The 12,322-nt window shown below is 46.6% G+C and overlaps 1 protein-coding gene across 1 annotated transcript in view; it reads right to left on the minus strand.

Annotated features, from left to right (window-relative positions):
* Positions 1 to 272: 272 nt before the first annotated feature.
* LOC145417562 (uncharacterized) overlaps positions 273 to 12,322 on the minus strand; it is a 295,451-nt gene continuing 283,401 nt past the window's right edge. Inside the window, exon 5 of the mRNA XM_080286269.1 lies at positions 273 to 559. Within this exon, the coding sequence (XP_080142395.1) occupies positions 273 to 559 (287 nt within the window). The remainder of the gene's footprint in view (positions 560 to 12,322) is intronic.

The raw sequence follows: 12,322 nt of genomic DNA on the forward strand, positions 1-12,322 counted from the left end.
ACTGTGGCAGCAGAGATGGTGGCAAATGTGACAGTGTGGAAGTGGTATGATCGTGGTTGCAGCGATTGTGGTGGATGTGGTAGAGTGTGGAGTGGTATGATTGTGGTAGATGTGGCAGAGTGTGGAGTGGTATGATTGTGGCAGATGTTGTGGTGTGTGGAAGTGGTATGACTGTGGTGGATGTGGTAGACTGTGGAAGTGCAATGATTGTGGTAGCTGTGATAAGGCAGCATATGTGGTAGAAACTGTCGCTTTGGTGGTGGGTAGATTGGTTAGATGAGACTGGCCGTTGTGGTAGTGCAGCGGATGTGGTAGGTGTGGTAGATTATGGCAGGTGTGGTAGTGCCGAGATTGTGGCAGGTGTGGTAGAGCCGAGATTGTGGCAGGTGTGGTAGAGCCGAGATTGTGGCAGGTGTGGTAGAGCCGAGATTGTGGTAGGTGTGGTAGTGTCGAGACTGCTGTAGGTGTAGTAGTGTGGTAGCTGTGATGGTGTTGAGATTGTGGCAGGTGTGGTACAGCCCAGATTGTGGCAGGTGTCGAAGTGCTGAGATTGTGGCAGCTGTGGTAGTGCTGAATATATGGTAGTGGAGATGCTGATATTGCGGTAGACTGTGGTAGATGTGGCCATGCTGTTACTGTGGTAGTGGCGAAAGAGATGCTGGTAGTTGTGGTAGTGCTGAGATAGTGGTAGTTATGGAGAGAATATGGTGTGGTAGTCGTAATAAAGGATTGTGGTGGTTTAGGTAAAGATTCTGGTGTGGTGATAAATGATTGTGGTAGCTGTGGTGGGGATCGACTGTGGAAGCTGTGACGTGGGTGTGACTGTGGTAGTTGTGGTAAGGGTGTCATTGTGGTAACTGTGGTAGGGGAGTGTCTGTGGTAGCTGTGGTAGGGGAGTGACTGTGGTAGAGGAGTGACTGTAGTAGCTGTGGTAGGGGAGTGACTGTAGTAGCTGTGGTAGGGGAGTGACTGTGGTAGAGGTGTAACTGTGGTGGTTGGAGGTGGTAGCTGTGGTAAAGAAAGTGTGGTAGCTGTGGTAATTACGGCACTGGACAAAGGATACATCGAAGAAAGACAAAAGTTGTACCACAAGAGGAAAAACTGGGGTAATTCTAGACTGGAAACAGCGATTGTGGTAGTTGTGGTAGAGGTCCGAGTGTGGTAGCTGTGGTAGAGGTTAGAGTGTGGTAGCTGTGGAAAAGGTCCGAATGTGGTAGTTGTGGTAGAGGTCCGATGGTGGTAGCTGTGGTAGAAGTCCGAGTGTGGTAGTTGTGGTAGAGGTCCAATGGTGGTAGCTGTGGTAGAAGTCCGAGTGTGGTAGTTGTGGTAGAGGTCCGATGGTGGTAGCTGTGGTAGAGGTCCGATTGTGGTAGCTGTGGTAGAGGTGCAATTGTGGAAGTTGTGGTAGAGGTTCAATTGTGGTAGATGTGGTGGAGGTGCAATTGTGGTAACTGTGGCAAGATCCAATTGTGGTAGTTGTGGTAGATGAAACGACTGAGGTAGATAAATGAAAATGGTGGTAGGTGTGGTAGATGAAAACGGTGTGGTAGTTAAGGTATACAGTACAGAGCAATGGTGGTAGTTATGGTGGGGATGCAATGGTGGTAGGAAAAAGAGAGAGAGAGAGAGAGAGAGAGAGAGAGAGAGAGAGAAATTGTGGTTGCTGTTGGAGGTTAGACCACTGTGGTAGTTATGGCAGTTGATTGTGACAGAGGATTGCGGTAGCTGTGGTGGAGAAACAAGTGTGGTAGTATGAGGAACTGTGGTGCTTTAAGGACTAGTGGTAGATATAACGATTGTGGTGGCTGCTGTGGTAGATGAAGTTGTTGTGGTAGCTGTGGCACTGAAACAACTGTGGCAAATATGGCAGTTCTGGTGGTAGTGGCAAACAACTGTAGTAGTAGTGACAGAAGAAAGAACAGTGGTAGTTGTGATGGAAAAAAGAATAGTAGTTGTGGTAGAATTCTGGTAGCTGTGACAGAAGAAAGACCTGTGGTAGTTGTGGCAGAAGAAAGAACTGTAGTAGTTGTGGTAGAAGAAAGAATTGTGGTAGCTGTGGTAGAAGAAAGAACTGTGGCAGTTGTGGTACAAGAATTGTGGTAGTTGTGAGAAAGAATTGTGGTAGTTATGGATGATGAAAGAATTGTGGTGGTTGTGGCTTAAAAAACAATTGTGTGGCAGAAGAAAGAACTGTGGTAGACTAAAATAGCTGTGGTAGAAAGCTATGAAAGAGGTACAACTGTGGTGGCTGTGGTATTTGGAAGAAAGAAATTGGCTAACTGAAGTGGTACAAGCGAAAGAAGGACGACACAAGGGACAGGAAAGGACTGTGGTGAATGTGGTAGAATTGTGGTAGAAAATAATACACCCGCTAAAGTGATAATGGGAGGAGAAACATGAGGTATTTGTTGAAAGAATGGGGTGTGGTGGCTGTAAGAGAATTATGGCAGCTGTGGTAGAACTGTGGTAGGATTGTGGCAGCTGTGGTAGGACTGTCGTAGAGTTGTGGTGGTTCTGGTACATCTGTTCTGGTGGATTTGTTGTTCTAAGGGAACTGTGGTAGCTGTGGTAAATTTTTATGGCACATGTGAGCTGTGGTAGAACTGTGGTAGATTATAGAGATAAGAAAAAATTGAGACCCTGGCTGCAAGAACAAGCTGTGGTAGGAGTGTGGTTGTTGTGAAAAATGTGGCAGCTGTGGCAGAAAACACGCAAGCTAAAGGAATACTGGAAAAAGAGAGAAGAGACACTAGTGGCCAGAAAGGATTGTGGCGGTTGTGGTAGAACTGTGGTAGTTGTGGTAGGGACAAAACAAGACCACAAGGGGCAGAAAAAAAGTTAAGCCAGGGGAAAATCCGGCACAGGAAGCGGCCATTTTTAAAGGGACCACAAGTTGGCCTTTTTTGGAGGGGGAGGGGGATAGGGAGAGGGGAAGGGAGGGGAGAGGGGAATGGGAATGGGCAAGGAAGAGAGGAGGGGAAGGGAGATAGAAGGATAAGAAGAGGAAGGAAGGGAGGGAGGGAGGGAGGGGGACTAAGAGGAGGATGGAAAAGAAGAAGGAAGGGGGGGAAGAGAAAAGAAACAGGAAGAAGTAAGGAGGGGAGGAGCGAAAGGAGGGGAGAAGCAGAGGGACAAGTAGGGAGGAAGAGGGAGGTGAGTGGAAGAGAAGAGACCAGGGGAAGGGATGGGTGAGGAAAGGAGGAGGAGAGAAAAGAGGAAGAAGAAAGGAGGGGAAGAGAGGAATGGAGGAAGTGAGGGCGAGAGAGCGAAGAGAAACAACAAGAGGAGACGGAAGATTAATAATAAAGAATGGAGATATATGAACTAAAGGAAATGGCAAAAATGGCAAAGGGAGTGACAGAATGAGGGCAGAAAGAGATGGAACTGGAAGGGTGAAGAAAAGACAGAAAGAAGGAAGGAAGGAAGGAAGGCTGGAGGTTGGACGGAAGGAGGGGGGAAGATGGGAGAGGGGGAGGAAAAAAACAGAGTGATGGAAAGAGGAAAGGAAGAGAGTGAATGAAGATAACGAAGACGGAAATGAAAGAGAATGGGTAAAAGTCTGGGGCGGGAGGGGAGGAGAGGGAGGGATCAAGAGGAAGGAACTGAGAGGGGGAGGAGAAGAGGGAGAGGGAGAGGGAATGGGGAGGGGGAGAAAGAGAGGGAGGGGAGGGGGAGAAAGAGAGGGAGGGGAGGGGAAGGGGGAGCGTAGGGAGGGGGATACAGTCGTGTGGAATGAAGGGAGTAAACTAGAGAGTGAGGAAAAAAAAAAAAAAAAAAATAAAGGAAAAAGACGACAAAGGGAGGAGAAAGGAAAAATAGGGAGTTAGGAAAGGAAGATAAGGAAGGGGAAGAAGGGAAGAAAACGATCAGGAAAGGAGGACAAAGATAAAGAATGCAGAGAGGAAGAAGAGAAAACAAGAAAAAGAGACGAGGAATGGGGTGGAAAGGGAAAATAAAGAAATAAGGAATTAGAAAAGGATGACAATAAAAGGAGGACAGATAAAATGATCGGAAAATTTTTAATAAATGAATGTAATGAAGAAGAACTGAAGGAAATAGAGGCAAAGAAAGGAGAGGAGAGTGGAGAGGAAGCAATGAAAGGGAAGGGAAAAGGAAGAAAAGAGATGTGACGGGAAAGGAAGGGAAATGATGAAAAGGGAATTGAAGGGAAGGGAAGAGAAGGGAGGAGATGAAAGGATGAAAAGAGATAGGAAGAGAAGGGAAGGATAGGATGGGAACGGAATGGAAGGGAAGGGATGAGAAAGGAAGGGGAGGGATAGGCAAGGAACGGAAGAGAAGGGAAGTGGAGGGAAGGGAAAGGATGAGATGAGAAGGGAAGGGAAGGGAAGGAAAGAGGAAAGGGATAAGGAAAAGGTCAACTCAAAATTTTTATTACAGCCTGAGAGTGTTAATACTGCCACCATTAACTTCTCATGTGTGTGTGTGTGTGTGTGTGTGTGTGTGTGTGTGTGTAAGAGAGAGAGAGAGAGAGAGAGAGAGAGAGAGAGAGAGGCGTGTGTGTGTGTGTGTGTGTGTGTGTGTGTGTGTGTGAGAGAGAGAGAGAGAGAGAGAGAGAGAGAGAGAGAGAGAGAGAGCGAATCAGTCCTTGAATTTTCCTATAAAAACGAGCGACAATGCGAGGGTGGGGGGGGGGGACTGAGGACAGATGAGGGAGGGGAAAGGAGGGGGGAGAAGTGACTGAAGGAGGGAGAGAGGGAGGGAGGGGGATGTGAAGGACGGGAGTGTGGGATTGAGTCAGTATTGAGACTGGGAGGAAAAGTCTCTCTCTCTCTCTCTCTCTCTCAGTGTATAAAACTTGCATAATTATCCGTGACACGTGCACATTTGATAATTATAAAGTAAACAATAGATAATGTATTTTTAATCCTGAAAATATATATAGACAAAAATAATGCAAAATCAACATAACTTTGACCAATTTTCAACTTTCCTATAAAATTTCCTTCAATCTTTCAATTCAGCGCTTCTCACTTTTTTCCTGTACGGCTTATGGTCTGAGAGTCTGAATAGGGAGTCCGGGCGTGAGTAGTGGAAAATGGGAGTTGGGGGAGGTAATGGGAGGGGAGTAGGGAGGTGGGGGATAGTCTTCTGCTGTACTATCCTTGTCCTACACTTGCTGTTACTGGGGAGCATGTACTGTACTTCCAATAGTGTTAAGTCTAAATCATCTCGTTGGGATGGTATACTCTCTCTCTCTCTCTCTCTCATTTCCACTTTCATCGTATCCCCCGGCGCTCTCTCTCTCTCTCTCTCTCCAACTTACTCCTCCTCCTCTACCTGTTTTCTCTCCCCCACTCTTTCTTCCCTCCCCCCTCACCCCCTCTTTCGCTATCACTCTCGGATTTCCCCAGGCGGATTTTGCTCCCCTAAAAGAGAATTGGGTAAAGAGGAGGGAGGTAAGAGGAAGGGAGGTAAGAGGAAGGGAGGTAAGAGGAGGGGAAAGATGAGGAGGAAAGAGAGGAGGACGACGAAAGAAGAGGATGAGAGAAAAGGACAAAAATGAAAAGGAGGAGGAGGAGGAGGAAAAATATAATGAAAGCTGAAAATATAAGGATACTAGATAACGTGTGTGTGTGTGTGTGTGTGTGTGTGTGTGTGTGTGTGTGTGTAGAGAGAGAGAGAGAGAGAGAGAGAGAGAGAGAGAGAGCAAAACCACGACGACCACCACCAACTACATCCATCCTACCACTACCCTCAACCCTTTCAGTACGACTTCGTCTTTTAATATTTCACTCATCCTACAACAAAACGATTTTATTCAGCCGAGGAGAGAGAGAGAGAGAGAGAGAGAGAGAGAGAGAGAGAGAGAGAGAGAGAGAGAGAGAGAGAGAGAGAGATTTGATCTGGACAGGGTTGGATACAAAGTTACTTAAACCCATCACAAAGTCTATCCCTAAAAAATCACCACCACAACCACAACTACCATAACCAACACTATAACCACTACTACCATTACCACTGCTATCTAAACCACCATCCACAACTACAACAACAGTTACTACTACTACTACTGCTACCACCAATGCCACAACAACCATCACTATCCCTCACCATCACCACAATCAACCACAAAACCCTCACCACCACCACCACACCTACCACAGAGGAGGGACATGGGAAAGGAGTGAGGGAGGGAGGACAATGGTAGAAGTTACAGCTGAATCTACTATGAATATGGCAAAATGAAGGGAAGGGGGAGAGGAAAGAGGAGAGAGGGAGGGAAGGGAGGGGAGGGAAGGGGAGAGAGGGAGGGAAGGGAGGGGAGGGAAGGGGACGGAGGGGAGGGAAGGGGACAGAGGGAGGGAAGCGAGGAGAGGGGAGAGGTGTAGACAAGAGTAAGGATAGAAGGTAAGGGGAAGTGAGGGAAGGGAAGAGGAGTGGGGAGGGAAGAGGAGTGGGGAGGAGACTGAAAGGAGGAGGGGTAAGGGGAGAAAAGGATAAAAACATGGATGTAACGGGAATGTAAAGGATGAAAAGATGAGAGAGAGAGAGAGAGAGAGAGAGAGAGAGAGAGAGAGAGAGAGAGAGAGAGAGAGAGAGAGATGGGGGGGGAGAAAAAGACAGGGGAAGAGAAAGAAGAGGAAAAAAAAAAAGAAAGAATAGGTAGAAGGAACAGTAAGGAGGGGAGAGGAGAAGACGATAAAGAGGATGACGCAATGGGATGAGGGGAGATGGGATGAGGGGAGGATGTGAGGGGAGAAAGGGCAATAGCAATAAGGAAAAGGGGTGATGGGGACTGGAGAGAGAATGGAAGGAGAGCAGAGAAGAAAGTGTGTGTGTGTGTGTGTGTGTGTGTGTGTGTGTGTGTGTGTGTGTGTGTGTGTGTGTGTGTGTGTGTGTGTGTGGTACAAATCTAGTTCATGTACACACGATCCAAAAAGTATCAACACTTTCCCGTCTTTACGCTCTGCAACCTTGAACAAACCACTTGAAATGTTCCTCAGTCACTTTTGTTTATGTGTATGCCTGTTCTTTCTTGCAACGCCTCGTACAGCAGGACATTTATGCAACATGTATTAGAAGCCGTCATTCAAATTATTGGCCTTAGGATGAAAACGGTTACAGAAACAGTGTTTACTGTCAAACCATCGAAGAGGAAATACAATTTTCCCATCGTGTGTAACACCTTTCACTGCTACACCCTGAGTGGCGTCGGCGAACTTTTGCTCAATGCTGTACATTTGTTTAATGCTACTGTCCTTGTGGCAAGTTTTGGCTGGAACAAGTGCGGAAGAAAGTGGCACACACAAAAAGTAGTAATGTTAGACGATGCAATTATTTACTGAAACTGTTACTTTAACTTGACAGATTTTCGTCCTTCCGCAGTCTATTTCGTAACTCAGCATCAGAATAATACATACCACGGTTCTACAGCCTGTGATTCACTGTTCGTAGACAAATTGGAGAAAGAAACACGGATGTGGGACTTAGTGTGTATTGACGTTCCGCCTCATGGCTTCCTCAGAATACAATCGTATTCTGAGGAAGCCATGAGGCGAAACGTCAATACACACTGTCTCACATCGGTGTTTCTTTCTCTACATCCTTTGTACAGAATTTCTTCGTAACTAGCAATATATTTTAATGCTAGTCTCCTGTTACAAGTCGGCATTCAAGATGGAGAGATGGTAGATTTACGCCTAATTAAAGTATAGATAAGAATTTTATAATAAGAAATATTTAATTAGAATGCAGGCTGTCATCTGAGGTATTCCGGCACGAGGCAGCAGCAGACCCCCTCCCCCTCCCCCCAGGCCCAGGATCCAATATTCAACTTGTGGCGATAGAAAAGAGCTGAAGCATTTCCCAAGGAGAGATGCCATGACGAAAAATCCCAGCACTCTTCCATAAAACACCAATACATAAAACAACATAAAAATAAACCCAATAAAAACACCATAAAAATAAAACCAATAAAACACCAAAAAAATAAGACACCAACAAAAACACCAAAAAAAAATAAAACCAATAAAACACCAAAAAAAATAAAACCAATAAAACACCAAAAAAATAAAACACCAATAAAACACCCTAAAATAAAACAAAAAAAAATAACAAAAATAAAACGCCATAAAACACCAATCTCGTGTGACGTACGAGGGGCGCCACATCCCATACCCTCTTCTAAACTTTATTTCCCTCTCACGGTGAGGATAACTCTAGAATTTTAAGTCAGCCAGACGATTTTATTCAACCGAGTGGGTCATGGGAACCTGTGTTATTGTCACCCTTACCCCCTTCATGCCCTGGACAACTCTAGTATGCCTATCCAGTTAATTCCAGACGATTTTATCCAGCTGAGAGAGTGGGTCAGAGGTATTCTCGTGGAGTAAGGAAGCTCCCTAACTCCTCTTCCCTAGCGATTTATTTTTGGATATGGGTGGTTAAAGTCCTTTTGTACGCTGGCGATACTGGATGGATTTACGTAACATAGTAGGATGGCATAAGCAAAATAAATCTCTTGGGAAAAGGTGTTAGGAAGCTTCCTTAATCGACAACACGGGTCATTGTATATTTCACAGCCTTCTTGCCTCCTCCAGACGATTTTCTTAAGCTTTGGACAGAGAGAGAGAGAGAGAGAGAGAGAGAGAGAGAGAGAGAGAGGACGACGGCAAAATATGGGGGAGGGGAGAGAGAGGGGAGGGGAATGAGGACGACGATAAGGGGATAAGAGGGGAAAGCCTGATAAATTGTGGGGGGAAGGGGGTGGGAGGGGGAGGAAAGAGGGAAGGATGGAGGAGAGAAAGAGGGACGGGGAGGGGAAGGAAAGAGGTAAGGATGGAAAAGACAGGATGGGACGGGGAGGTGGAGGAAAGAGGTGAGGATGGAGGAGGGAGAAGGGGAGAGGAAAGGGAGGGGGAAAAAGGGAAGGGAGGGGAAGTGGTAACGAGACTGAGGAGGATGAAAAAGAAAAAGCAATAGACTAAGAAGAAGATGGAGGGGGAGAGAGAGAGAGAGAGAGAGAGAGAGAGAGAGAGAGAGAGAGAGAGAGAGAGAGAGAGAGAGAGAGAGAGAGAGAGAGAAGGATGGAAGGAGGAGGAAGAAGGAAAGGAGAGACGAGAGAGGGGAACGGGAGAGAGGAGGGAGAAAGGTGAGAAAGGGAGGGGACATGAGAGGGAAAGGAATGGGAAGATGGAGAGAAGTGAAAAGGGTGGGAGGGGAGGGGAAGGGAGAGAGGAAGGCAAGAAGGAGAATGGATGGAGAGAAAAGACTGTCAAAGGAAGAAACAAGAAAAGGGAAGCGAGACTGGAGGAAGAGGGGAAGAAGAGGGGAGAGAGTGAGAGTGGTTAGGTTATACGAGGGGACATGGAGAGAGAAGGGTGGGAATATGAGGGGAAGTGAGGGAATCTGAGGGGAGGAGGGAGTGAGGGGAGGCATAGGAAAGGGAGAGAGAGAGAGGGGGTGAGGAGGGAGTGAGGGGAGGCATAGGAAAGAGAGAGAGAGAGAGAGAGAGAGAGAGAGAGAGCAGCAGCAAAGCAGCGAGGGGAAGTGATGAAGGCGGAGAACAGAAAAGAAGATGAGGGGAAAGTGGGGCTCAGATCAAACAAGGAGAAAGAGGGAAAATGAAAAATGAAATGAATAAAATGAAGCCATGAGAAGGTGAGGGGAGGTGAAAGAAATGGGGAGTATGGGGAAGCAAGGGGAGATGAGGGGAACGAAAAGGGTGCAGAATAAGGAAGGAAATGAAGTAGAGGGGATTAAATAAGGGCAGAGAAGCAAAGGGAAGTGAGGGGAGATGAGGGGAAATTAATTAAGCAGGGAACAAGTGAAGAGGAAAGTGAGGGGAAGCGAGAGAAGAAGAATATGAAAGAGGAAGAGGCATGAGAGAAGGTGGATGAGGGGAAAAAAGGGGAAACTGAAGGAATGTAAGGCGATCACGATGGTAAGTGAGGGGAAGGTGAGGGGAGATCGGAAGCCTGATAGCGGTAAGTGAGAATGGAGGAGATGGGAGATAAGACACTGAGGGGAAGTGTGGGGAGATGAGAGAGAGAGAGAGAGAGAGAGAGAGAGAGAGAGAGAGAGAGAGAGAGATGGGTGGAAAATGGAAGTGTACTGAGGGGAAACACACAGAGGGGAGATGACAGTAGGAGGAAATGAGAGGAGGGAGGGAGGAAAGCTAGAAAAGATGCTAAAGGAGACTGAGAGAAAATTGAGGGGAAGTGAGGGGAAATAAACAAAGGTCAGGAGAGGGGAAAAATGGGAAATGCACGAATGAACCTGGAAGGGAAGGGAATTTAGAGAGAGAGAGAGAGAGAGAGAGAGAGAGAGAGAGAGAGAGAGAGAGAGAGAGGAAAAAGGGAAAATATAGAAATGGGAAAGAAGTGTGGGGGGAATGAAGGCAGAAAGTAAGAGAAAAAGAAAGAAAGAAGGATGGAAACGAAGGAAGGATGGAAAGGAAGGAAGGAAGGAAGGAAGGAAGGAAAAAGGAAAGAAAGAAAGTAGGAAAGAAAGAAAGGAGGAAAAATGGACGAAAGGAGGATGGAAGGGGAGACCGATGATGAGAAATAGGGGAAAACCGTGAAAACTGAGATGAGGGTGAGGGAAAGTGAGGGCAGATGAGGGGAAACGTGAGAGAGATTGAAGAAAAATTGAAGCAAGGCGAGTGGAAAAAAGACGAGATAGGAAAATGAGAGTAAAAGCTGGAGAGACAATGAAGGAAGGAAGGAAGGAGGGAAGGAGAATTAGAGACTGAAGGAACATGGAAGTAAAGTGAGGGGAAGTGAGGGGTAATATGCAAATGTGAGATGGAGGTAGAAAGTACGGGGAGATGGCGTGAGTGGCGAGGGGAAAGGGGTATGGTAGGAAGGAAGATGTTGGGGGAGAGTGGACAGGGAAGGCAAAGGGAGTGTAAGGGAAGAAGAGGGCGTGAAGGAAGAGGGGAAGGAACCAAATGACAAGAAGGGGAAGTGAGGGGAGAAAGGGGACAAGGGGAGAGGAACGGAAATGAGGGGAAGGGAAATTACAGGAAGACAGGAGGGAAGATGAGAGAAATGAGAGATGGAAGATGAGAAGGAAGGTGAAGGAAGACAGAGGGGAGATGAGGGGAAAGTAAAGAAAAAGAGGCGAGGTGAGGGGAAAGTGAAGGAAAACTGAGGTGAGGTGAGGGGAAAGTGAGGACACCAGGCAAATGCGAGACGACATGATGTACGAATGAGAGGGGAAGTGAGGGGAAGGAAGGTGGTGAGTGAGGTCAGGGAAATAAAAGAGGGGAAGACACGAAGAAGAAGAGGGAAGTAATGAAGTGAGAGAGAGTGGACAGAAGCCAAAGAGGGGAAACCAACGAAGAGAAAAAAGGAAACTAGTGAGCACAGAGGGGAAAGGAGTGAAGAATGAGGGGAAGTAGGAAGAAAGGGGAAAAGAAAAAACAAATTAATAGAATGCTGGGAATAAACGAGGGGAAAAAATAAGAGAGGAAACCTGGGTGAGGGGAAAGAATTAAATAGGAAAAGAGAGTGAAGAGAAAGAGAGTAAAGAAGAAATTGAGAGAGAGAGAGAGAGAGAGAGAGAGAGAGAGGAAAACGAACGGAAAGCAAGAGTAGAGTGGAAATGAAGCAAAATTTAGGAAAAAGTGACAATAGTGATTAGAATGAGAAAGGAAGAAACAGAATGAAGGAAAGAAAAAAGAAAGAAAGAGAGAAAGAATGAAGTAAGAGTGAGGAGGCCTAGGCGATGAAAGTGAGGGGAGATGACCGAAGTGAGAAAGAAGGGAAGAGAAAGGGAGGGGAAAGAAATGAGAGAGACGGGAGAGAAAGGAAAAATAGAAGAATGAAACGTAAAGAAAGAAAGGCTAAGGAGTGTAGGTGAGGACAGAGTGAGGCAGGGTGAGGAGAGTGAGGGGAAATGAGTGAGAGGGAGAACCGGAAGCGAGGGGAAAGGAACGAAAAGAATAAAGGGGAAGGTGTCGACGGGAAAATGCACGAAAAGAGGGGAATGAATGAGTGAGAGTGAGGTGGGAGATGAGAGTGAGGGGAGACAAAACGTAAAGAATGTGAGAGTGGGGGAGAATGAAGTGAAAGAAAGTGTGAGGGTGAGGGGAGAAAGAAGTGAAAGAAGGAGTGGCAGTGAGGGGGGAATGAAGTGAAAGAAAGTGTGGGAGTGAGGGGAGACAGACGTGAAAGAAAGTGTGACAGTGGGGTTAGAGTGAGGTCGATGAGAGTGAGGGTAGACAGTAGTGAGAGAAAGAGTGAGAGTGAGGTTACAGTGAGGTGGGTGATGAGAGTGAGGGGAGAGAATAAAGAAAGAGTGAGAACGAAGTGAGAGTGAGGCAGGCAAGGTGATGAGACTGAGGGGAGATGTTGGA

Source organism: Coenobita brevimanus, chromosome 110, assembly GCF_032717465.1.
Source record: "Coenobita brevimanus isolate Jiangsu-jjx chromosome 110, ASM3271746v2, whole genome shotgun sequence".
Classification (NCBI taxonomy): domain Eukaryota; kingdom Metazoa; phylum Arthropoda; class Malacostraca; order Decapoda; family Coenobitidae; genus Coenobita; species Coenobita brevimanus.